General features: G+C 41.6%; 1 protein-coding gene and 1 long non-coding RNA gene across 4 annotated transcripts in view; one reads left to right on the forward strand and one right to left on the reverse strand.

Moving 5' to 3' along the window:
- Positions 1-425: 425 nt before the first annotated feature.
- On the reverse strand, positions 426-26,256 carry fosb (FBJ murine osteosarcoma viral oncogene homolog B). 3 transcript variants are annotated; one of them, XM_061973057.1, is made up of 6 exons: positions 24,200-26,256; positions 23,956-24,113; positions 18,994-19,377; positions 17,435-17,542; positions 2,140-2,487; positions 426-1,967 (listed from the first exon to the last, which is right to left on the reverse strand). In XM_061973057.1, the coding sequence occupies exons 1-6, from the start codon at positions 24,261-24,263 to the stop codon at positions 1,902-1,904; spliced, it is 1,128 nt and encodes a 375-aa protein (XP_061829041.1). In that variant the 5' UTR covers positions 24,264-26,256; the 3' UTR covers positions 426-1,901. The 3 variants fall into 3 exon arrangements, with proteins under 3 accessions (XP_061829041.1, XP_061829040.1, XP_061829039.1); XM_061973056.1 differs by having other exon boundaries at positions 426-2,487; positions 19,024-19,377; XM_061973055.1 differs by having other exon boundaries at positions 426-2,487.
- LOC133614805 (uncharacterized) overlaps positions 23,647-27,295 on the forward strand; it is a 109,602-nt gene continuing 105,953 nt past the window's right edge. The window contains exon 1 of the long non-coding RNA XR_009816627.1: positions 23,647-23,765. This is a non-coding gene — a long non-coding RNA (uncharacterized lncRNA). The remainder of the gene's footprint in view (positions 23,766-27,295) is intronic.

A 27,295-nucleotide genomic window follows, 5' to 3' on the forward strand; every position in this document is an offset into this window, starting at 1 on the left:
TACAACAAATTTGACATCAATTGTGTTGAAAGTGTGTATTTATTCAAAACAAAGTGGCTATCATCGTAAATATGGAAATTAATGCGTATGCTGTGCTTCAAATACACATTTCAGGTCATTACGTTTATTGTGCATGATTATTTTCTGCAAATATAACTACAGCATATCGTCTGAAAAGTTGTAATATTTGTTTTGGTCATTTTGGCAGCAACAGTAGCTCTGGGTCAGACCTCACAGAGAAAAAAACAGACAAAACAAAAAGGCTTCGCCACAACTTTGACGTCATAGTTACATACCAACATACATTTACTTAGTCTCTTATAGTGCTTTTATACTGTTTTATAAAACATAAATACACATTGCAAGAGGCACTGACATTGCACTTCATGTTAAGGGGCAGGGCTGTTTAAAATCTATCATATATATATATATATATATATATATATATATATATATATATATATATATATATATATATATATATATATATATATGTTTTTTCATTCTCTTAAAAAAATATTAGTTTCAAACCTCCGAAACATCAAATTCTTCTTCAAAAATATCCCCTTTAAATCTGCAATACATTCATACTCATCAATCATGATACTTATATAGTATATATACATGATATCTGTGTAAAGGCATATAGACGAGTTTTTGAAAAAACCTTTTGTGCACGACATGCTTTCAAAGTTGCCACGTGAAACAAAATCAAATAATGACCAAAAAAAAAAATAGCACAATGCAACAGTAAGAGAAAAACAATTCAACGGTACGAGTAAAAGCGGAACATTCAAACACATAAAAAAAGACATTAAAATATGCAACAAGTGTCACTGGAACGTACGAGGAGAAACAAAAATGGTACAAATTCACAGACATGAAAAGAGGACGCTCGCGCCACGTGGGATGCTCTCCTCTTTCGGTTTTCCTGGTCTGTTTACGCTCAGTCGCCATGACAACCTCATTCAAGAAAGAAATAAACAGGCCAGGGGCCCAAGGCTTTAGAGGTTGTCTGGATCTTCACGCGAGGGGGCAGAAAAGCACGATGCAAAAGCGACAATTGGCAACAGCAGGATGTTTTTCTATTTTGTGTTTGTTCATTTGCGTTGGGCTCACGACAACAAACATCCAGGATGGGTGCCATCCCTCATTGCGCCATTTCTTCCTTTGAAACCGCACGATAACTGCCATCTCGTTTAAAGACCTCCAGCGTACTCTGTGCATATCTGTATGTGAGTGCGTGTGTGTGTGTGCGTGTGTGTGTGTGTGTGTGTGTGTGTGTGTGTGTGTGTGTGTGTGTGTGTGTGTGTGTGTGTGTGTGTGTGCAAGCGTCCGGGGGTGTGAGCTCTTTAGGAATCCAGAATCCTGATCCAGGTCTTCTGTGTCTTAACCTGACAGGTTAAGGTGGTCTGTGTGTGTTTTCACTCAAGGTTCCAAGGACTCTCGGGGGTCTTCGGGCTCTCGGGGGTCGGGGACTTTAGAGAGAGAGAGAGAGAGAGGGGGAGAAACACAAGAGACAGAGGAGGAGAAGCATGGCAGAGGAATTGTAAAAAAAAAACGGGATGAAGGCTTAGCGGTGGTGAGTGCAATCTGTCTCTCCTCCTTTTGTGCGCTAATACGACTGTTCAAAAAGAGGAGGGAGGGATGAAAGAGTGAATGAAAGGAGGGACCCTCAGAGGGAACGAGGTGGGTGCACATGAGTCTAACGTGGATCATATGTCGGATTCACATAGCGCCACACTCAAGTTGGCATGGCTCGCTCGTGGAATTCTTAAATTTTTGTGTTTCTTTTACTCAATCTGCAAGACCGCTCAAAGGGGCGTCACCCCATAACCGTCGTCAAGCATAAGTTACGCGCGTTTTGTCGGTCAGTCAGAGCGCCAGCAGGGAGGGCGAGTTCAAGGAATCAGATGACTGCTCGCTACTGCTGTTCCGATGGTTGGCACTGACCCCGCAGGCTCCCTCTGGGTAGGTGAACACAAATGAAGATGTGTATGAGGTGCTGTGGTTGGCAATGGTCGCATCGTCACGGTTACCGCCACCACAACCGCCGTCGCCCCCGTCGCCGGCCATGAGGCACGGCCCGCCGAGCGTCACTGCCTCACTCGAGCCATAGAAAGAACGAGAAAACTCTACCTCCTGCATCATCCCAGGCTGAGGCGGCGGCTGCTGCTGCTGCTGCTGCTGCTGCTGCTGCTGCTGCTGCTGCTGCTGCTGCGACTGCGAGGAAGCCGGGTGGCTTGTTGTGTAGGCAGCGGGGAGAAAGAAAGAGTCTTCCTTCACTGCCAAGCTCACAATGGAGGCAGAGGGTTGTAAGGTCTGGGCGGGGAGCGGCGTGGAGCCCGGCGGCGGCTGCTCCTGGTAGAGGATCTTGCAGTTGGGCTGGTGAGCCACCAGCACAAACTCCAGGCGCTCCTTCTCCTTCTGGAGCTCGGAGATCTCCGCTTCCAGCTCGGCCTTCTCCTCCTCCAGGTTATCTGTCTCCTGTGGAGGCAGAAAGAATAGAAAGACGGAAGAGGAAGATGAGGGAGGATATACTGTAACTCAGATCTGGGCAAAATACGGCCCTTAAAGGGGAACATTATCACCAGACCTATGTAAGCGTCAATATATACCTTGATGTTGCAGAAAAATAAGCATATATTTTTTTAACCGATTTCCGAACTCTAAATGGGTGAATTTTGGCGAATTAAACGCCTTTCTATTATTCGCTCTCGGAGCGATGACGTCACAACGTGACGTCACATCGGGAAGCAATCCGCCATTTTCTCACTTTCGTCGGTGTGTTGTCGGAGGGTGTAACAACACGGACAGGGACGGATTCAAGTTGCACCAGTGGCTCAAAGATGCGAAAGTGGCAAGAAATTGGAGGAAATTTGTTCAAAATACGAGGCTGTGGGGAAAGCCGACGAAATGGTCAGTCGTTTGTTCCGCACACTTTACCGACGAAAGCTATGCTACGACAGAGATGGCAAGAATGTGTGGATATCCTGCGACACTCAAAGCAGATGCTGACATCAACTCCAAAACTGGACAGATCAGCTTTCAGGAAAAGAGAGCGGATGAGGGTATGTCTACAGAATATATTAATTGATGAAAACTTTATTCATTACTCGCGGTTTTACGTAAATTATTATACATAAACTGTGTTTACCAATAATTTAGCTTAAAAACAGGGGTTTGGAGGTAGCGGGGGTGTATATTGTAGCGTCCTGGAAGAGTTAGTGCTGCAAAGGGTTCTGGGTATTTGTTCTCTTGTGTTTATTTTGTGTTACTGTGCGGATGTTCCCCCAAAATGTGTTTGTCATTCTTGTTTGGTGTGGATTCACAGTGTGGCGCATATTTCTAACAATGTTAAAGTTGCTTATACGGCCACTCTCAGTGTAAACTATATCGCTGTTGATGAAGTATGCGTTGCATTCACGTGTGTGTGCGTACAAGAGCCGCTCATATCTTGTGACTGGGCGGGCACGTTGTTAGAATGGATGAAAAGCGGACGTGACGTCAGCTCGTAGAGGACGTTAAAAGCAGTGCCTGTAAGGCACGCCCCCAAGACTGTGGATTACAAGAAATAATGACTGATGAACACCTTTGTTCGATAATGAGGGTTGCCTCAGCTCAAAGCCTGAGGCCCGACATTAATGAACTAGCATCTAAGAGAAGATGGCAGGTATCTGGCTTGGGCACATCAGATTAGATCAGTGTGTTGCAAACTGAGCCGTTTAAAGTCCTGAATGGTTGGTTTATTCATTATTTTATTTCCAAATTTATTAGCCTGTGGAAAAAGTTAATGTTGATATTTACCTCAGAAGGCTGCAAATAAAAAAGAGGCATTCAATTTTTATTTAAATTGTATTTGATATGCCATTGATATTTTTTAATTATTATTTGAAACTCGATTTTGCATGTCACTATAAAGTTATATAAGCCTTGCTTGTTCAATATTTAATGCAAAACTTGTTTGGGTCCCTATTAAAAGGTCAATTTGTTCAATCTTGGCCCGCGGCTTTGTTCCGTTTTAAATTTTGGCCCACTCTGTATTTGAGTTTGACACCCTTGTTCTACATCATTTTTTAAGACCTTTATGAATAGGTCAGATGTGATATGAAGTCCAGAGAGGAAAAAGCAGAGAAAGATTCCACACCGGGAAGAAGACACCCATTGCATATTCATACATTGTGTTATATATTGTAAGAGCGCGACGCGGCGTGTAAGTCGCCGTGTTGAATGCTACTACACTGCAAAAAGTCAGTGTTCAAAAACAAGAAAAAAAAAATACAAAAATTAGGGGTATTTTACTTGAACTAAGGTACATTATCTGCCAATAGAACAAGAAAATTTGGCTTGTCAAGACTTTCCAAAACAAGTAAAATTAAAGCTGCAAGCAGCGATGGACGCGACCGACTTTGACGGCACATACAATCCAAACCGGAGCAGTAATTAAAACTCTTTGGTCAAATTTTAATCGGAAGGGTTCAATCTCTCTCCTGTGCTAGTTTGAAGCCGACACGACAAACGCGCTCAGAGGAGATAATGTTTGAAAAAAAGTGACCGGTTTTTACAAAACTTTTGTTTTGAAGGGGGAATTGCAAACTTTCTGTTGATTTTTGCTGGGGGTTGTTTATATATGAAATGTAGGTCTAAGTGAGACCTACATAGAGGTTTTTGTTTCATGTCTCTAAGACATTCCTACTGGAAGTTACAGGCAGTTGTGTCTGAGTTTTCTTCCTAGGAGCAGTTCTGTCTGTGTTTTCTTCCTAGGGGGCGCTAGAGCGCAATTTTGAGTTTTGGGGTTGGGTTTTTTATTAGATCGCAATTTCTGCCAGTCCTGATGTGTGTGTCCAGTTTGGTCAGTTTTGAAGCATGTTAAGGGGGTCAAATTACAGCTCAAAGAGGCAAAAGTGACTGTTTTTACTAACTTTTTATTTTGAAGGGGGAATTGCCAACTTCCTGTTGATTTTTGCCGAAGAATGTTAACGTATGAAATCTAGGTCTAAGGCAGACCTACATAGAGGTTTTTATGTCATGTCTCTATGACATTCCTACCGGAAGTTACAAGCAGTTTTCTCTGTGTTTTTGCCTAGGGGGCGCTAGAGCGCAATTTTGAGTTTTGGGGTTTGGTTTTTTGATTAGATGGCCATTTTCGCCAGTCCTGATGTGTGTGTCAAATATGGTGAGTTTTGAAGCATGTCAAATTACAGCTCAAAGAGGTGGCGGAATAATAATTAAAAAACCTTACAAATACAGTAGGGTCCTCTGTCCCAAAGGGACATTGCGGTCCCTAATTAACTAACTTCAATGAACCCCAAAAATACCGTAAGATAAGTATATTCTCACTAATAACAAGTGCACTTTTCTTGGTGGAAAAAAAAGAGACCTTTTTGCTCAATATGTTGAAAAATATTCTTAAATGAAGTAAATGCTACTGCCATTATCTTGACATAATGATATGCGCTCGGCATTACATTTCTTGAAACCAGCAAACTTATACTAAAAAATAATTTCTTTTTCTTAATGGAAAGGCAACAAGGCAACCGCTTGTTACTCTCGGGGTCTACTAGCCGCTCAGGCAAATCATATTGTCTAAAAATGAATTTTTCCATCGATAACGTGACATCATCGCGCCAAGTGCGTGCTCTTTTTAATTGTAATTTTGAAGAATTTATCTGAATGTGCATGAACTATTTCTGTTCAAAATTGTTAGAAATGTCACATGTGAAATGTTTCAATGCTGTCCGTTTACTGTACTGTGCCAACTGTACTACTTTATGAGTACGTATTTTCTATTGTTTCATTGAAAATAAAACAGCAAAGTCCATTTGGATGTCATCCGTTTTAATTATGAGACAAAATTGTGTCAAAGTCATGATTTTTTTTTCATGCTTGAAATAAGAAATTATTACTTTGAAAAAGCAGTTTTATACTTGTGAGTGTTGATGACACAGCTTTGCAACAGTTGATATTCTAGTTTCAAGCATGTTTTACTCAATATAGGTCATCAAATCTCAGCGACAAGCTGTAATATCTTACTGAGATCATTTAGGACCAAAACCCCTAAAACAAGTAAAAGACTCTAACATAAAATCTGCTTAGTGAGAAAAATTATCTTATCAGACAGAAAATAAGCAAATATCACCCTTATTTGAGATATTCAATCTTACTTAGATTTCAGGTTTTGCAGTGTAGGGACAGATAGCGCTCAGACAAATTGTATTAGAATTGTATCCAATAGGGAATAAATACTTCTCATTTTATGTTTATGCATCGTGTCCTCTTTAAACATCTTCTGGCTCCAGATTAAACGAATACGTTGACAATGTCACGGTCCGGGCGCGTGTCAGTGCGCAGTCATCTGTGAGCTGCACCGAGCGCAGCTCCGAGAGCGCGCAATACGCGCCCCAGACAACAGCTGCAATCAATCTCCGGCAATCTGCACACCTGGAGCTGATTATCAGAATAATAATAATAATAATAATAATGGATTCGATTTTATATCACGCTTTTCTATTATTAGATACTCAAAGCGCTCACAGGGAAGTGGGAACCCATCATTCATTCACACCTGGTGGTGGTAAGCTACATGTGTAGCCACAGCTGCCCTGGGGTAGACTGACGGAAGCGAGGCTGCCAGTTTGCGCCTACGGCCCCCCCAACCACCACCTATCATTCATTCATTCAGCAGTGTGAGCGGCACCGGGGGCAAGGGTGAAGTGTCCTGCCCAAGGACACAACGGCAGCATTTTGGATGTCAAGAGGCGGGGAGCGAACCTGCAACCCTCAGGTTTCTGGCACGGCCGCTCTACCCACTACGCCATACCGCCCCAAGACCTGCCTTCAAAAGCCTGCACAACCTGCCATCCCTCGCAGGAATATAACCTTCTGTTGGCATACCGTAAGCGATCGTTTGCTCTTTGCTCTCTCCGTGTTCTTCCCCGTGCTTGATTTGTTCCCTGTCTTCTCCCTTGTGCCCGAAGTGTTTTCCTTCCGTTGCCTTGGATTCGAGCTGTGCATCTCGCTTCCTTGGACCCCACCCCTGGATCTCAACTGCCTCCCTTGATCAGCGACCCCCGCTCTGGACACGGACCCCTTGACACCTCTCTCTGCCCCACGGACCTCGCTTGGATCACGGATCCATTTTGCCTATCCCCTTTGGATTTGTCTGCTTCCTCATCCAACAATTATGGTAATACTCAACAGCTAATTATTCATACACATAGTCTTCCACCCAGGCCCGGCCCTAACCAATCTGGCGCCCTAGGCAAGATTTTAGGTGGCGCCCCCCCACATCGGCAGTGAAGTGTATATACTCACAAGAAACCGAATAGCTTTGTCTTTGACCTTTTTTTTTTTTTACTTACAACTATACCTAATATATAAAGGGGTGGAAAAGTGACTATTACCTGCAGGGCAAACATTAGCTAACCAGAAGGCAATAACAATGTAAACAAAAAACACCTGCTTAAAAGATCTAATACAAATGTCCCTGAGGAATGTAAGGTGGGAGTACTGTAATTACCTAACGTTACATTATTATTTTCCATAACAATTTAGCCCCCTCCACAATATCAACCCGACGTTAAAACAGAACTAGCTATTTATTGATTAGCAATTGCCGAATCATGTAACATTAGCTTAATGCTAACAAGCCAGGTTACTATCACATTCTGTAACAGACCAATAATTTCATGTAGGCTAACGTTACCTATCTGCTACCTCTGTCTTTTCTCGTTTCTCCTCCTCTTCTTTTCTCTTTTTTCTTCCCTGGGCACCTGACAGTTTTGGCCGTTTTGACATCTGGTGTTGATTTTTTGATGTGGTGACGTCCAAAAAGAGTCATGATACGGGAAGGGAGCTGGTGCACCGTGCGGGGGGGGGGGCGTAATGTTGTAACAAATAATATTTCTATTAAATAGCCTTTACTTTGCATTTTAATTAACGTGGGATTATTTTTTTGTATTTAGAAATAATAGTACCAACTTTGTTCCTTTTTTTTTTCTCCAACATTTGTGGGACTGGCGTGGCGCCCCCTGATGGACGGCGCCCTTAGCATTTGCCTATACGGCCTATGCCACGGGCCGGCCCTGCTTCCACCATACAACCCTTTTGGATCTAGTTCACACACACCATTCCTTTGTTGTTTAATTAAATTATATTGTTCATTATTTATTATATTTTTTATATATACATTTAATAAATACATAGAGCAATATTGCCCCCTTGTGGTTCTGTGCTGTCACAACTCCCTCCTCCAACCATAACAGACAACATCAAAACTGTAGCCGCCATTATGGTGTGCAGTGCTGTTTTTAATTGACCGTAAGTCTTAAACTATTGAAAGTATTTCAATGGTTGAAATCTGCACTTTTGAGTGTTATAGGAGTTATTACGGTAATCTAGGTCACAGCAGCTTAGACCAGGAACAAAGCAAAATGGGCGGGGTTTGTTTTCAGAGCAGCCAGCCCCAAACGCATGTGTCAGGAACAGATGCGGATGCAGATTTTTACAAAAAATATATCTAATGTAGGTGTTTATTACCCTTTGCATTCATATATAGTTTTTTTTTACATTTTGGTTGTGTTTTGCTTGATTGTAAAAGATACACAACTATCGAAGAGCTGGTCTGAGATTTAAAAGATGTTCATATGTTGTTAATATCCATCCATCCATCCATCCATGTTGTTAATATTCAGTGTTTTATTGTTCATAGTTAATATTGTAAATCCCACTTAAAAGAGCAGCAACGTTCATATGTTGTTAATATTCAGTGTTTTATTGTTTTTAATTAATATTGTAAATCCCCCTTCTTTTATTTTCATGTACATTTTGGGTGTCCCATTCAGTAAAAAACTTTAAAATGCCATTCCGTTTTTTGAGGTGGTCTGTCATAACGTTTTTAATACCCTATCGGACATTGTGACTTTTGGTATTAGTGTTCCTGGACAAAAAGGGACCCAAACACACATACTGTACAACAGATTTTTACAGCTAAATGTGTATATATCATTTATACACACATACACATTGGCCCCCACCCCCAGACACTTTTTTTCTCTCAATGTGGCCCCCCGAGTCAAAATATTTGCCCAGCTCTGCTGTAACTGGACACTTAATTTAGTACACTTGCACAATCAATTGGGGTCTGCAGTTAAAGAGCTACAATTTGGATGGGCAGAATATGTGGGTAAAATATTGGGAAAAAATTAGGATATGTCAGCCACACCTACTGGGATGTTTTAATGGCAAGATTACTTCCGGAGCAACACCATATGCTACTGAGAGAAAAGGTTATCTACGCAATCAATGAATCGATGGCATTAATTGAAATAACAGAAGAGATTACTAATGCAACAGATGGTAAACAGTGTCCTTGTGTCGTACCCCAGGGATCAATAAAAACTAAAATTGTTTAATCTTTGTATAAACAACACTTGTAAGGTTAGAAAGGACTTAAATTAGTACTATTTGCAGAGGACATAGGAGAAAACACGCAGAAGCTAAACAAATAATAACAGAATAAATTAATAAATTGAAGCGATGGTTTGACAAAAACAGACCTCAGTAATCTCAGTAAAACCAAAATAATGCTATTCGATAACAGCAGCAGAGAAAGACAAACACAAATACAGACAGATGGAACAGACATTGATGGAGTAAAAGAAACCACATTTTGGGTGTAGTAACAGATGATAAAATAAATTGGAATGTCATATAAAAACATACAACACTAGGTGGCAAGAAATACTTCAATAATGAATACAGAAAAATATGTATTGGATTAAAAAAAAAAATCACTACATATTGTCTACTGCTCGCGAGTTCTATCATATCTGAGTTATTGCGTAAAAATATAAAGTATACTTAGTTTACTAACAATGTTATGAAAGACATCAGTTAGAATAATACATAATGTTGGATATAGAGAACAAACAAACTATTTTTTTTTATTAGATGTGGGATCTGAGATGTCGTTGTGGCTTGTGCAGCCCTTTGAGACACTCATGATTTGATTGATTGATTGATTGATTGATTGATTGATTGATATTCCATCAAATATACTAAAACTTAATGATTTGGTGAATTTGCAAACAGCTGAAATTATACACAAAGCAAACTATAAACTGCTACCCAAAACTGTACAAAAATATTCTCAAAAAAGGACAAATATAACCTTAGAGAAAAATTTAATTTAAAATATTTGTATGCAAGCACAACACTTAAAACCTTTAGTATATCAGTATGTGGAATTAAAGGATGGAATGGATTAAGCAAAAACATCAAACAAAGTACTGATAGGGTCCAGTTTAGGAAACTGTTCAAACTCAAGGTGTTTACAAAATACAACAAAGAAGATTGAAAATGAGATAATTGTATTCATCTTCTATTAAATACCGGTACAACTCATCTAACTATTTATTTCTTAGAACCTAATCATTTGTGGAGTTGAATTGTGTCAAAATTGAAAACAGGAAGTGATCAAATGTGTCAATAAGATCATCAGGACTCCTCTTCCTCCTATCCAGGAGATCGCAAAAAGCCACTGCCTGACCAGGGCTCAGAAAATCTGCAAAGACTCCTCCCACCCCCACCAAGGACTGTTTTCACTGCTGGACTCTAGAAAGAGGTTCCGCAGCCTCCGAAGCAGAACCTCCAGGTCCTCAGGCCGTAAGACTCTTGAACGCATCATAATTATCCCCTCAACTCCCCCCAAAATGGATTAACTCGCTGGAATAAAAAAGTCAATATAACATACATCCATAAACGTGGATGCATGTGGAAAAGTGCAATATATTTATCTGTACAGTAACCTATTTATTTATTTATATATGCATCTTATTGCTTTTTTATCCTGCACTACCATGAGCTTATGTAATGAAATGTCGTTCTTATCTGTACTGTAAAGTTCAAATTTGAATGACAATAAAAAGGAAGTCTAAGTCTAAGTCTAAGTCTAACAATTGCTTTGAAATGGAAAAGGGGTTGGATTAAATAAGCTCTGTTTCTTCCTATTCCTCTTGTGTGATGTTGTGAAGAGAAATTGGAAATTGTGATGTATCATGTTGTAACTGTATGCATGTGAGAAATAAACAAACTATAAATCATAAACAAGAATTGAATAACTGCCCTGTTTTAAATACAACAAGTATTTTAACTGTCTCCCAAGTTTAGTTCAAGACTTGGGAGACAAACATTTTGGCGGCACATTTCTAAAAACAATGGAGTGATCCTGTTGTATAGAGCGGTGTTTCTTAGCCATTGTTGGGCTAAGTTTAGGGTTTATTTTCTCGGTACTCAGTTGTAATACACTTTTCCACCACTTGGGACAGTAATGACAATATCAAACCAACAGAAGAAGTCTGGCAATAAAGTCATTGAGAAGTCCATTAATCAGAATCAGCTCAATTAACCAAGTATGTTTAACATACTTAGTAGACTGTGCTCTCTTTGTTCAATGCTAGAAACATGCTCAAAAACTATGACTAAATTGGCGTAGCTGTATTTTCATTTGCACTTTCATTTTACTAAAAGTTCAATTAAGGAAAATATTCATTGTCAATTTTGTTCATCTATTTTAGCACAACATAATTGTGTGTACATTGGGTTTTCGTCAGTTATTTATGAGTTCCTTCTTGTGCAGTAATTTTGGTTTCCAATCAGCCTGACCTGAGCCTAATTTTTATGTGTTAAATAAAAAATAATCTTTGTGATCATTACATTTGACAAGGTTGTAAACTGTAAGTAGGTTGTATATAATTATTAAGTACTATTAAAACCAAAAGTAAGATTACTAATTTGGTGTTAATATTTGAGTGGGGCCCCGAGCTCAAACGGGTTAAGAACCTGTGGTATAGAAGAACCTGGACAAGAGTAAAAACACATGAGCAGATCTTTGCGTTGACATTTGAACCTTGCTAGAACATAGAACACCGGGTTCCAAACTTGTGATTTACATAATTGAGTTAAGTCCGCAAGACTTTCCTTTAAGTCCTCTCATTTTTTGGCAAGCACTTTTTTTTTCGTAACGTGATTTTTTTCATAAGGTGTTGCTGTCAGTAGTCATTTGATCAACTTCTTTGGTTATACTAGTAGTGTTCCTCAAGGTTCCATCTTAGGTACTCTCTTTTTCATCATTTGTGCTATTCAACTGGTGGCCCACAAGTTTAGTTTCAAAAAAACCTGTGAGAGACTCACATTTTTGGAGCAGATTCTTAAACACACTAGAGTGCTGTTATGGACATGCTTAACTTTTTTTTTTGCAGAATGTACTTCAAAACAACAGAGTTACAGGTGTAACTAAAAAATAGACCACAATCAAATGTCCATTGCAAAGGACGCTGGTTCTCTGGGATATAAAAAATAAGACTAATACTGAAGGGACTGTATGTTGGTAATTTTATTTTGGTGCCCATAGCAGCGCACTTCCTACTTCGGTCAACAAACGTGTGTTTTGTAATCATGACATACTTCATAATAGACGACGCACATTACTATTTTTGGACAAATGAGGATTCACAACCTTATCTTTTTGAACCTGAATATACAGAGGATGAACTGCTACGAGCACGAAGAGAGGGCGAAACAGGGTAGACGGAAGCCGAGAGATATAGGACCGTCATGACTTGGTCACAGTGTAAATGTGGAGCTGTGAGAGAAAATTAATACCATTATAGGGGTGGGCCAAAGAAAAGGCCAACTAAATAAATACATACAGTGGGATTCGGGGAACCCTCGAGGCAGTTGTAGGGTGTCCCTAGCTAAATGGCAGATAGTTAATAGTAATGGACCTCTTCTGAGTCCATTTGTATACTGTCAGTTACATTAACATTGATATTATACATGTGGGCCCAAATATATAAATGCAGTTAAATGTAGCTACAAGGCAAAAGTAGCTTGCTACAATTCTCAGAGGAGAGCTTCCCTCTCTAGCATAACATTTAATTGAGAGTAGCTTGTAGCATAGCTTACTACATTTTCCAAGTAGCTCGCCCATCACTGCTGTTGAGCGAGCTGTGTACAAACGAAATATGAAATGTGGGCTAATACTTTATAGTAGGGTTGTACGTTATACCGGTATTAGTATAGTACCGCGATACTAATGAATCATTTTCGATACGATACCACCTCTGAAACGTCGTCACGTCGTGTCATTGCTGGTTTTATGAGTAGAGGAGCATGTTCAGCGGCACACAATCACGGAGTACTTACAAGCAGACACTGCGTGTAGACAGAAAAGGGAGAACGAACGCATTTTGGCTTAAAAAGTAACGATAAAGGTGAAGTTATAACACTGAAACACCCTCAGGAAGAGGTGCTTTAAGACGTGGCTAGCTAGCTAGCGGCTAACGTCCAATCGCCATCTGCAGTGTTTTAGCTACTTGTAAATCACTAATTCTGGCCTCCGTGGCGCAAATAAAGTACGTTTCTTACATTTATCATTATCACTGGAGGACGAGGAATAGCTAAACATGCTTCACAACACACTGTAGCTCACCGGCATCAAAATGTAAACAAACGCCATGGGTGGATCTACACCTAACATCCACTGTAATGATACCAAGTACAGAAGCGTATCTAGTCGATACTACTATGATTACGTAGATATTTTTTGGCATCACAACAACTTATTTCGTTTTTTTAAATGTATATTATGTTTATAAAGTCAGGAAATACGTCCCTGGACACATGAGGACTTTGAATATGACCAATGTATGATCCTGTAACTACTTGGTATTGGATTGATACCCAAATTTGTGGTATCATCCAAAACTAATGTAAAGTATCAAAGAAGAGAAGAATAAGTGATTACTACATTTTAACAGAAGTGTAGATAGAACACGTTAAAAGAGAAAGTAAGCAGATATTAACAGTAAATGAACAAGTAGATTAATAATCAATTTTTACAGTTCGTCCTTAATAATGTTGACAAAATAATAGGTAGATAAATGACACAATATGTTACTGCATATGTCAGCAGACTACAAACCCCGTTTCCATATGAGTTGGGAAATTGTGTTAGATGTAAATATAAACGGAATACAATGATTTGCAAATCATTTTCAACCCATATTCAGTTGAATATGCTACAAAGACAACATATTTATGTTCAAACTGATAAACTTTTTTTTTTGTGCAAATAATCATTAACTTTAGAATTTGATGCCAGCAACACGTGAGAAAGAAGTTGGGAAAGGTGGCAATAAATACTGATAAAGTTGAGGAATGCTCATCAAACACTTATTTGGAACATCCCACAGGTGTGCAGGCTAATTGGGAACAGGTGGGTGCCATCATTGGGTATAAAAACAGTTTCCCAAAAAATGCTCAGTCTTTCACAAGAAAGGATGGGGCGAGGTACACCCCTTGGTCCACAATTGCATGAGCAAATAGTCAAACAGTTTAAGAACAACATTTCTCAAAGTGCAATTGCAAGAAATTGAGGGATTTCAACATCTACGGTCCATAATATCATCAAAAGGTTCAGAGAATCTGGAGAAATCACTCCACGTAAGCGGCATGGCCGGAAACCAACATTGAATGACCATGACCTTTGATCTCTCAGACGGCACTGTATCAAAAACCGACATCAATCTCTAAAGGATATCACCACATGGGCTCAGGAACACTTCAGAAAACCACTGTGACTAAATACAGTTTGTCGCTACATCTGTAAGTGCACGTTAAAGCTCTACTATGCAAAGCGAAAGCCATTCATCAACAACATCCAGAAACGCCGCCGGCTTCTCTGGGCCCGAGATCATCAAAGATGGACTTATGCAAAGTGGAAAACTGTTCTGTGGTCTGACGAGTTCACATTTCAAATTGTTTTTGGAAATATTCGACATTGTGTCATCCGGACCAAAGGGGAAGCGAACCATCCAGACTGTTATCGACGCAAAGTTGAAAAGCCAGCATCTGTGATGGTATGGGGGTGTATTAGTGCCCAAGGCACGGGTAACTTACACATCTCTGAAGGCACCATTAATGCTGAAAGGTACATACAGGTTTTGGGACAACATATGCCGCCATCTAAGCGCCGTCTTTTTCATGGACGCCCCTGCTTATTTCAGCAAAACAATGCCAAGCCACATTCAGCACGTGTTACAACATCGTGGCTTCGTAAAAAAAGAATGCAGGTACTTTCCTGGCCAGCCTGCAGTCCAGACCTGTCTCCCATCGAAAATGTGTGGCGCATTATGAAGCGTAAAATACGACAGCGGAGACCCCGGACTGTTGAACGACTGAAGCTCTACATAAAACAAGAATGGGAAAGAATTCCACTTTCAAACCTTCAACAATTAGTTTCCTCAGTTCCCAAACGTTTACTGAGTGTTCTTAAAAGAAAAAGTGATGTAACACAGTGGTGAACATGCCCTATCCCAACTACTTTGGCACGTGTTTCAGCCATGAAATTCTAAGTAAATTATTATTTGCAAAAAAATATATAAAGTTTATGAGTTTGAACATCAAATATCTTGTATTTGTAGTGCATTCAATTGAATATGAAAAGGATTTGCAAATCATTGTATTCTGTTTATATTTACATCTAACACAATTTCCCAACTCATATGGAAACAGGGTTTGTACAACTAGTCGTTTATGAGGTGGCGACTTGTCCAGGGTGTACCCCTCCTTCCGCCCGAATGCAGCTGAGATAGGCTCCAGCATCCCCGGCGACCCCGAAAGGGACAAGCGGTAGAAAATTGATGGATGGATAGAATGCAAAAGAAAACAAACAAAACATATGTGTTCTTGTCTCTCATAAGGATTGTTAACAATAGGCAAAATTCCAAAAATGTTCCTCTTTAAGCTTTCTGGAAACATGCCTCCCAAAACATTTATCCATCCATTTTCTACTGCTTGTCTCTTTTTGGGGTCGCGGGGGGTGCTGGAGCCTATCTCAGCTGCATTCGGGCAGAAGGCGGGGTACACCCTGGACAAGTCGCCACCTCATCACAGGGCGCCTCCCAAAACAATTTAGTTGAATATCCTTGAAACACAATATTTTGTAGATATTAGAAAGAAAGAAAACTGGTGGACACAGACCAGTTGTCCATGTTGAGCTGAGCTAACCTTATATTGTATTACAAAATAATTATCTCAGTAGGGATATCATTTATCGACCAGGTCTTGTTTTGAACCTCTTTTGCTGACCTGTCTCCGCTCGGGATGGTCTCCTGCTGGCCCCACTATGGACTGGACTTTCACTATTATGTTAGATCCACTATGGACTGGACTTTCACTATTATGTTAGATCCACTATGGACTGGACTTTCACTATTATGTTAGATCCACTATGGACTGGACTTTCACTATTATGTTAGATCCACTATGGACTGGACTTTCACTATTATGTGAGATCCACTATGGACTGGACTCTCACACTATTTTGTTAGATCCACTATGGACTGGACTCTCACACTATTAAGCTAGATCCACTATGGACTGGACTCTCACAATATTATGCTAGATCCACTATGGACTGGACTCTCACACTATTATGTTAGATCCACTATGGACTGGACTCTCACTATTATGTTAGATCCACTATGGACTGGACTCTCACAATATTATGCTAGATCCACTATGGACTGGACTCTCACTATTATGTTAGATCCACTATGGACTGGACTCTCACACTATTATGTTAGATCCACTATGGACTGGACTCTCACTATTATGTTAGATCCACTATGGACTGGACTCTCACACTATTATGTTAGATCCACTATGGACTGGACTCTCACTATTATGTTAGATCCACTATGGACTGGACTCTCACACTATTATGTTAGATCCACTATGGACTGGACTCTCACAATATTATGTTAGATCCACTATGGACTGGACTCTCACGCTATTATGCTAGATCCACTATGGACTGGACTCATACACTATTATGCTAGATCCACTATGGACTGGACTCTCTCACTATTATGTTAGATCCACTATGGACTGGACTCTCACTATTATGTTAGATCCACTATGGACTGGACTCTCACAATATTATGCTAGATCCACTATGGACTGGACTCTCACTATTATGTTAGATCCACTATGGACTGGACTCTCACAATATTATGCTAGATCCACTATGGACTGGACTCTCACAATATTATGCTAGATCCACTCGACGTCCATTGTACCGGTCGCCCAGGGGGTGGGGGTTGGTGGGGTGTCCCCACATCTGCGGTCCCCTCCAAGGTTTCTCATTGAGTTGAGTTTTTCCTTGCCCTGATGTGGGATCTGAGCCGAGGATGTGGTTGTGGCTTGTGCAGCCCTTTGAGACACTCGTGATTTAGGGCTACATAAGTAAACATTGATTGATTGATTGATTTTGGATTGTGCAGGTGTACCTAATGTTGTGGTTCCTTGGGTGTGACACATTCATTCAAGCCGGAAGCAACAGGTTTATTTTTAAGTTGGCCAAACTCACCGACTGCAGTCTGTCTGTGAGCTCCCGCCGCCGGTTTCTGCATTTGGCGGCGGCCAGTTTGTTCCTCTCTCGACGGACACGCCGCTTCTCCTCCTCCTCCGGGGACAGCTGGGGTGAAGAGAAGAGGGTTAAGAGTTTTGTCCTTGAGTTGGGTAGTAGTGATTATTGTGTGAAGTGGTATGTGTATTATTTTACGACTGCATGAGGTCTAATCCAGGGGTTTTCAAAGTGTGGCACAGTGAGCCTAAAATGTTCTTTGTTTTTCTCATGGCGCTTCCATCTCACACTTTTAAAGCCCCTGGCCTAAACTATGTTAGCAGAAATTGTGTAATGTAAGGCAGTGTTTTTCAACCACTGGTGTGCCGTGGGAGATTATGTAATTTCACCTATTTGGGTTCAAAATATTTTTTGCAAACCAGTAATTATAATCCGCAAATGTGCCGTTGTTGAGTGTCGGTGCTGTCTAGAGCTCGGCAGAGTAACCGTGTAATACTCTTCCACATCAGTAGGTGGCAGCAGGTAGCTAGTGGCCTTGTGGTTAGAGTGTCAGCCCTGAAATGGGTAGGTTGTGAGTTCAAACCCCGACCGAGTCATACCAAAGACTATAAAAATGGGACCCATTACCTCCCTGCTTGGCACTCAGCATCAAGGGTTGGAATTGGGGGTTGAATCAGTACAAATTATTCCCGGGCGCGGCCACCACTGCTGCTCACTGCTCCCCTCACCTCCCAGGGAGTGATCAAGGGTGATGGGTCAAATGCAGAGAATAATTTCGCCACACCTAGTGTGTGTGTGACAGTCATTGCTACTTTGACTTTAACTTTAATTGCTTTGTAGATGTTTGTCATGATCACAATATGCAGACGACAGCAGGAGGCAGCATGCAGGTAAAAAGGTATCTAATGCTTAAACTAAAAATAAACAGAAGGCGAGTGCCGCTAAGAAAAGCCATTGAAGCTTAGGGATGGCTATGCAAAATTAAACTAAAACCGAACTGGCTGCAAAGTAAACAAAAACAGAATGCTGGACGACAGCAAAGACTTACGGCGTGTGGAGCAGACGGCGTCCACAAAGTACAGCCGTACATGACATGACAATCAACAATGTCCCCACAAAGAAGGATAAAAACAACTTAAATAGTCCTGATTGCCAAAACAAAGCATAGGAATAGCGTTCAAGGAAGACATGAAACTGCAACAGGAAAATACCAACAAAACAGGAAAAACCACCAAAAATAGGACCGCAAGACACTAAAACACTACACACGCCAAAAACTTCAAAATAAGTTATGGTGTGATGTGACAGGTGGTGACGGTACTTTGAGACAAGAGCTATAGTGATGCATGCTTGGTTATGGGTTGAATTCATATCCAACAATTGCGAGAACAACTTTTTATTGTCAATATCGGCTGCTGAGTTTCATTTTTTTATGTTTTCTGCTGGTAAATTGCCTCGGGATTTTTTGGCTCAGAAAGGGTTGAAAAACACTGCTGTAAGAGATAGTGAACGTGTGAACATGTGAGGGCAAACGAACAAACCGTCCAAGCACACACACTTACTAACACACCAACATCTCCGTCTTCACTCACAGACTCGTCTCGCGTGCGACGACTACGGGTTCTGGAGTGGCGAATGGGACCCGTAGCCGGACCGGGGGTGTCCGAACTCGGGGGGGTGAATCCGGACCCGGAAGAATAACTCGGGCCCGGCATGTCGTAAGGGTCAACCAGTGACACCGGCTGTGTCATTGTGGAGGTGCCAGTGGTGCCGCTCTGTCCCGAGGCCTGGGAGGAGACGAGCGTGGGCTGAACCATCCACTGCAGGTCCTGGCTGGTCGTGATGGCAGTGACAGTTGGCACAAATGAGCCGGGCATCTCCCCTCCGGCGCTGGATCCTGGCCCGCTGCCCACAATGCTCAAGCCAGCTCCGGCTGACACACACTCCTGGCGGGAGACATGGACAGGTAGTCTTAATATGCACGGCGTAGCAGAAACTAGGGTCTATAATTTGCAATTGTACCACCACACTTTGTATTGATGGAAATTCAGGTGTGCATCACCATTGAATTCTGCATCCTCTCGCTATTGTGCATGCGTATAATTCAGAAACCTGTTTTACATGTTCTAATAGTGTGGATTTCACCGGGCTAATATCCATACTTGCCAACCTTGAGACCTCCGATTTCGGGATGTGGGGGGGGGTCTGGACGGTATATAATAAACAGTTTCTCTTTCAACCTTGCAACCTATGCTTGAAAGAGAAACTGTTTATTATATACCGTCCAGACCTGTCATCCCTCAACAAGCGCAGCGAAATTGTATCAGCATGCCGTCACAGACGGAAACACCTCCTAGGTAACACATGAGCAAATCACCACGCCCCTACGCCAGCCTGTACCTACCCACTCTGTGCCCTATATAAACCATGGTATGTGAATGCTTCTATTAAAATCTCCTGATGATTGAGGGAACACCTCATGAAACAGGCCTGTAGAGATGAAGTAGTCTTGTGATTTTTTCCCACACATACATACATATATATATATATATATATATATATATATATATATATATATATATATATATATAAGACAAATACTTGAATTTCAGTGTTCATTTATTTCCACATATACACACACATAACACTCATCGTCTCCTTGTTGTGTGCGCAGTTGTGCACTGCACTCTCTAAAAGCCATAGATGTTGTTGTCACATATGCATGTACAGTAGATGGCAGTATTGTCCTGTTTAAGAGTGTCACAACATTGCTGTTTACGGCAGGTGAACTGCTTTACGGTAGACGAAAACGTGACTGCTGTTGTTGTGTGTTGTAACCGCGCTGGGAGGACGTTAATGAAACTGCCTAACAATAAACCCACATAAGAAACCAAGAACTCGCCCTCGATCATTCTACAGTTATAACGTGATTGGGCAGGCATACTGTTTATATTGTGGGAAAGCGAACGTGAAAACAGGCTGTCGACACGTCACTCAGGTCCGCCTGAATTTCGAGAGATTTTCGGGAGAAAATTTGTCCCGGGAGGTTTTCGGGAGAGGCGCTGAATTTCGGGAGTCTCCCGGAACATCCGGGAGGGTTGGCAAGTATGCTAATATCTAAGTAGATAATGCCATATAAGTTTATTTTGACATCTTCACTTGAATACCATAAGTTACCTAATGAATCGTAAATATAATCTAATGTGTTGTATATAGTGTAAAACACACATACAGTACAGGCCAAAAGTTTGGACACACCTTCTCCTCATTCAATGTGTTTTCTTTATTTTCATGACTATTTACATTGTAGATTGTCACATCAAAACTATGAATGAACACATGTGGAGTTATGTACTTAACAAAAAAGGTCAAATTAAAAAAAACAAAAAAAAACAGTGTTGGCCCTGCGATGAGGTGGCGACTTATCCAGGGTGTACACCGCCTTCCGCCTGAATGCAGCTGAGATAGGCTCCAGTGCCCCCCGCGACCCCGAAAAGGAACAAGCGGTACAAAATGGAAGAATGGATAAATAATTTTTTTTTTTAAAGAATGTGTCTGTTGTGTACTTCTATTGTAAATAACTGAAAACATGTTTTATATTCTAGTTTCTTCAAAATAGCCACCCTTTGCTCTGATTACTGCTTTGCGCACTCTTGGCATTCTCTCTATGAGCTTTAAGAGGTAGTCACCTGAAATGGTTTTCCCTTCATAGGTGTGCCTTATCAGGGTTGATTAGTGGAATGTCGTGCTTTATCAATGGGGTTGGGACCACCAAGTTGTGTTGTGAATGAGAAGGTGTGTCCCAAACGTTTGGCCTGTACTGTACATTACCTGACAAAATACAAAAATACAGCATCTATTACTTTAAACATTCCAACTCACTTGAAAGATTCCTTAAAAGGGAATGGACAGGTTTCTGTTTTATACAAATGTGAAGGAGCATGCAGAAATCCACAACCAAAACATTGTAATGATTATAGCACACGAGACGCAAAATTAAATAACAAGGTTGAATAAATGCTTGTAATTTTTTGTATAATGTTTTGATCCAATTGCTTAGGGGCGCAGACACGGTTTATTCCCTCCATTAATGTACAAAAATATGCAACTTAGCAGTGGCGCCTAGTGGTTAGAGTGTCCGCCCTGAGATGGGTAGGTTGTGAGTTCAAACCCCGGGCCGAGTCATACCAAAGACTATAAAAATGGGAGCCATTACCTCCCTGCTTGGCACTCAGCATCAAGGGTTGGAATCGGGGGTTAAATCACCAAAAACGATTCCCGGGCGCGGCCACCGCTGCTGCTCACTGCTCCCCTCACCTCCCAGGGGGTGATCAATGGTGATGGGTCAAATGCAGAGAATAATTTCGCCACGCCTAGTATGTGTGTGACAATCATTGCTACTTTAACTTTAACTTTAGTAAACCCTTTCTTATCAATACTAAAGTCCTCTTGAGCAAGGCACTTAACTCCCAAGCTGGACTGTTGCACAGTCTCCTTCCAATATGTCCACCCGCTTGGCCCTTCATTTTATATACCACTTGCCCTCGTTAGGGTCAAGGGTGAGCAGGAGACTATCCCTGACTTGAGAAGAGACTCGGACTAGCTCCCAGTCAGTCACAGGACACATAGAATAAGATAAACAACCAATAACAATGTGAGGATAACACAAAAATATGCAAATTAGCACTAGTAAACCCTTCCTAATCAATACTAAAGTCCCCTTGAGCAAGGCACTTAACTCCCAAACTGCACTGTTGCACAGTCCCCTTCCAATATGTCCACCCGCTCGGCCCTTCATTGTATATACCACTTGCCCTCGCTAGGGTCAAGGGTGAGCGGGAGTCTATCCCTGACTTGAGAAGAGACTCGGACTAGCTACCAGTCAGTCACAGGACACATAGAATAAAGTTAAGTTAGTAGCAATGATTGTCACACACACACAAGGTGTGGCGAAATTATTCTCTGCATTTGACCCATCACTCTTGCTCACCCCCTGGGAGGTGAGGGGAGCAGTGAGCAGCAGCAGTGACCGCGCCCGGGAATAATTTTTGGTGATTCAACCCCCAATTCCAACCCTTGATGCTGAGTGCCAAGCAGGGAGGTAATGGCTCCCATTTTTATAGTCTTTGGTATGACTCAGCCGGGGTTTGACTCACAACCTACCGATATCAGGGCGGACACTCTAACCAGTAGGCCACCGAGTTGGCTATAAGATAAACAATGAGATAAACAATAAAGAATAAGATAAAACAATAAAGAATAAGATAAGCAACCACAACAATGTGAGGATAACACAAAAATATGCAAATTAGCACTAGTAAACCCTTCCTAATCAATACTAAAGTCCCCTTGAGCAAGGCACTTAACTCCCAAACTGCACTATTGCACAGTCCCCTTCCAATATGTCCACCCGCTCGGCCCTTCATTTTATATACCACTTGCATAAGTGGTATATAAAGGTATACCACTTTAGTAGATTGCACAGTACTCTACTGTGCAATCTACTAATAAAAGTTTCAATCAATCAATCAATCAATCATTTGATTGATTGATTGAAACTTTTATTTTTCTAATAAAAGTTTCAATCAATCAACCAATCAACCCATCAACCCATCAATCAATCAATCAATAATTTGATTGATTGATTGATTGATTGATTGAAACTTTTGTTAGTAGATTGCACAGTACAGTACATATTCCGTACAATTGACCACTAAATGGTAACACCCGAATACGTTTTTCAACTTGTTTAAGTCGGGGTCCACGTAAATCAATTAATGGTTAGGGTCAAGGGTGAGCAGGAGTCTATCCCTGACTTGAGAAGAGACTCGGACTAGCGACCAGTCAGTCACAGGACACATAGAATAAGATAAACAACCAATAACATTGTGAGGATAACAGCTATGCAGCGTAATGAATTAATCCCAGAAGAAGGCCATTTATTTAGTTTATAAATTATACTTTAAATTCTGATAAGCATAAACAGTATAAACTATATAACATGTAAATCAATTCTAAAACCCTTTTCAGATGCCTTCTATGTATTCAAATTCACACGACAGTCGCCCGTGACAGACAGCTTCGGTGTGGCTCCGCCCCCTCCCTCCCCCGTCACACCCCCGGCGTTCCCCTTGACAACGCGACGTAGCGTTCCAAAATAGAACGGCCATTTACGTCACCAGCCTCGGAGAGGGAGCGAGTGTGCGGTCGAGCTGCAGGAAATGGGCGGAGCTTCTCCGGTGACGTCGCGGGATTGCGGCTGTGTGTGTGTGTGTCACCCAGGCTACACGACGAAGCTCCACGCACGTTTTCTCAGCCGTGGGCTTTCTAAACAGTCGGTACCTTTTTTGTTTTATTTTTAATGAAAACTTTGTAGACTTTCTGTGACACGTTTGTATGATATTAGCGCGACACACAGAACCGCGTCCATGTCCTGTCTGCTAGCGATATTACCAAACATTAGCAGTACGTTAGCCTCATTAGTTTAGCTTCGGCTCAAAATGGTATTTTGTTGTTTCTTTTACCTGGGGAGCACTGGTGGTCGGCGGGCTCCCAAAGGAGTCCACGGAGGAAAGGTACTGGGACTCTATGGACGGAGATGAGCTTCCACGGGAACCGCTGTCGTAGTCGCCGGGGAACCCTTGGTACATCTCCCCGGGGGGACCGAAAGGGAGCGTGGCACCTGAAGTAGTCAGTCAAATTGTATATATTTAAGCAAAAGTCTGTATAATTACAAACTAAACTGAGTTATTTATCAATGCTGCTTACCTTTAATAGAGTTTTTGCTGTTTTCGGCGGGGCTGCTCCTGCTGTCTTTCCAAAAAAGTTGCATGGAGAATATTTAATCCACTTCCCCGCCAAAAAAATGGGGATATAAATTGTCCCCAGTCCTCGGTTCTTCCTTCCTCACTTCGATAGATCCATAAAGTCCGTTTGGCGGCAAGACCCGGTGGATACAGGATAAAATTACGGTACAAACAAGCAGATTTGGGCTTATGAATGAATCCTCCTTGGGTAAGCCTACAACCGAAGCATTTAAGTCCCGCCTCGGGGTTCCGCTGACGTACATGCCCATATTTGTGCAGTGCTGTTGTGTTTGGTATCCTTGGTGACGTCGAGGGATTCCCTTTCGCACTGAAACGGTCCAAAACCTTACCTCGCCGGTGGATTAATAATAGATATTTCTTTTTTCAACTTTTTCGTTGAGCAGTGGTTATTTCTCTCACCGTCTGACTATTTATGAGAGGAAGCTTCCAGAAATATGTGTTGCAAGTACAGTGTCGTAATATGTTTTGGTTTATAGTGACGTCATGTATAGGTTTGCACCCAGGTGGATGTACAGATACTGTATTTTGAATACATTTTAGTAAGGCACAGAGCACAAGCAAAACAAGTAACTGATTCAAAATGTACTCATAGTAAAAGTTACTTTTTGACTCGACTCAACAACTTTATGGATTAAAATCCATCCAACCATCTTCTTCCGCTTATCCGAGGTCGGTTCGCGGGGGCAGCAGCCTAAGCAGGGAAGCCCAGACTTCCCTCTCTCCAGCCACTTCGTCCAACTCCTCCCGGGGGATCCCGAGGCGTTCCCAGGCCAGTCTTCCCAACGTGTCCTGGGTCTTCCCCGTGGCCTCCTACCGGTCGGACGTGCCCTAAACACCTCCCTAGGGAGGCGTTCTGGTGGCATCCTGACCAGATTCCCGAACCACCTCAATAATAGATGTTTCCTTTTTCAAGTTTTTCGTTGAGCAGTGGTTATTTCTCTCACCATCTGACTATTTATGAGAGGAAGCTTCCAGAAATATGTGTTGCAAGTACAGTGTCGTAATATGTTTTGGTTTATAGTGACGTCATGTATAGGTTTGCACCCTGCGCGCAGGTGGATGTACAGATCCTGTATTTTGAATACATTTTAGTAAGGCACAGAGCCCAAGCAAAACAAGTAATTGATTCAAAATGTACTCATAGTAAAAGTTACTTTTTGACTCGACTCAACAACTCTATGGATTAAAATCCATCCATCTTCTTCCGCTTATCCGAGGTCGGTTCGCGGGGGCAGCAGCCTAAGCAGGGAAGCCCAGACTTCCCTCTCCCCAGCCACTTCGTCCAACTCCTCCCGGGGGATCCCGAGGCGTTCCCAGGCCAGCCGGGAGACATAGTCTTCCCAACGTGTCCTGGGTCTTCCCCGTGGCTTCCTACCGGTCGGACGTGCCCTAAACACCTCCCTAGGGAGGCGTTCTGGTGGCATCCTGACCAGATTCCTGAACCACCTCAATAATAGATGTTTCTTTTTTCAAGTTTTTCGTTGAGCAGTGGTTATTTCTCTCACCGTCTGACTATTTATGAGAGGAAGCTTCCAGAAATATGTGTTGCAAGTACAGTATCGTGATATGTTTTGGTTTATAGTGACGTCATGTATAGGTTTGCACCCTCCGCACAGGTGGATGTACAGATACTGTATTTTGAATACATTTTAGTAAGGCACAGAGCCCAAGCAAAACAAGTAACTGATTCAAAATGTACTCATGGTAAAAGTTACTTTTTGACTCGACTCAACAACTTTATGGGTTAAAATCCATCCATCCATCTTCTTCCGCTTATCCGAGGTCGGGTCGCGCGGGCAGCAGCCTAAGCAGGGAAGCCCAGACTTCCCTCTCCCTAGCCACTTCGTCCAACTCCTCCCGGGGATCCCGAGGCGTTCCCAGGCCAGCCGGGAGACATAGTCTTCCCAACGTGTCCTGGGTCTTCCCCGTGGCCTCCTACCGGTCGGACGTGCCCTAAACACCTCCCTAGGGAGGCGTTCGGGTGGCATCCTGACCAGATTCCCGAACCACCTCATCTGGCTCCTCTTGATGTAATTGCTAAAAGAAAATAACTTTCCAACTAAATTACTGCTCGCTGCATTTTTTTCTTCATAGTTTTTCTACTCGTCTATGATTTCAAATGTAGTGAGGTACAATGTGCTGAAGACAACATACTGAAGTAAAAGTAAATGCGCATTTTAAAAATAACTTTAGAAAAATAACAATATTGTACATTAAATCTGTTGCAGCAATGAGGAAACCTCTTCATACACTTCTTACTGGAAGGGAGCAATAGATGTGTTGTTTTAGCAACACTTGGGTATCGTTATCAGAATACTATTCAACTATTTGTGCTGTTAAGCAATGACAAAAGTCTAAGTAGTTAAAGTAAATATATATAGAATCTTAGTGAACACTTATTAACAAGTTATGGACTTTAAGAGACATTTTTATTAACGATAAGACACAGTATAAGAATGTACTGATAGCTTTAAGTGCAGTTGTATAATCACAATCACTCTTTTCAACAAGTCAACGCTAAAGAGACTTCAGACGGTACAAAATGCAGCTGCCAGACTTTTGACCGGTGCACCCAGAACAGCCCACATCACTCCCATTTGATCCAGTCATCATTGGCTTCCAGTTAAATTCCGCATTGAGTTTAAGATTTTAGTCCTGACATTCCGTGCATTGCATGGTGGGGCCCCTCAGTACATCACTGACTTGCTATGCCCCTACTCCTCAGGGCGTAGCCTCCAGTCTTCAGGCCAGGGTCTTCTAAAGATCCCAAAACTCGTTTTAAAACCCGTGGAGACCTGGCATTCCAGGCTATATAGCTCAACAGACTCTGGAACAACTTGCACCAGTCCCTCTGTGATCTTGACTGTGTTGACACTTTGAAGAAACATTTGAAAACTTCTCTTTTTAGTAAAGCTTTTAATTAATGCACATTTTAACTATCAATTTTAATTCACTTTGTATCCTTTTTATGAAGTTGCCCCTGTTGTTTTAGTTGAATTGTTGTTTTACTTCACCTATGTTTTGAACAGTGCTTTGT

Source organism: Nerophis lumbriciformis, linkage group LG17 (genome assembly GCF_033978685.3).
Source record: "Nerophis lumbriciformis linkage group LG17, RoL_Nlum_v2.1, whole genome shotgun sequence".
NCBI lineage: Eukaryota > Metazoa > Chordata > Actinopteri > Syngnathiformes > Syngnathidae > Nerophis > Nerophis lumbriciformis.

What these genes read in the sequence shown, in the direction of transcription:
- fosb (XM_061973055.1), bottom strand. Translation starts at nt 24,263, where the DNA reads ATGCAACTTTTTTGGAAAGACAGCAGGAGCAGCCCCGCCGAAAACAGC. An exon ending in CAGCAAAAACTCTATTAAAG is followed by an intron (nt 24,114 to 24,199) that starts GTAAGCAGCATT and finishes TGACTACTTCAG; the next exon opens with GTGCCACGCTCCCTTTCGGT. An exon ending in CGACCACCAGTGCTCCCCAG is followed by an intron (nt 19,378 to 23,955) that starts GTAAAAGAAACA and finishes GTCTCCCGCCAG; the next exon opens with GAGTGTGTGTCAGCCGGAGC.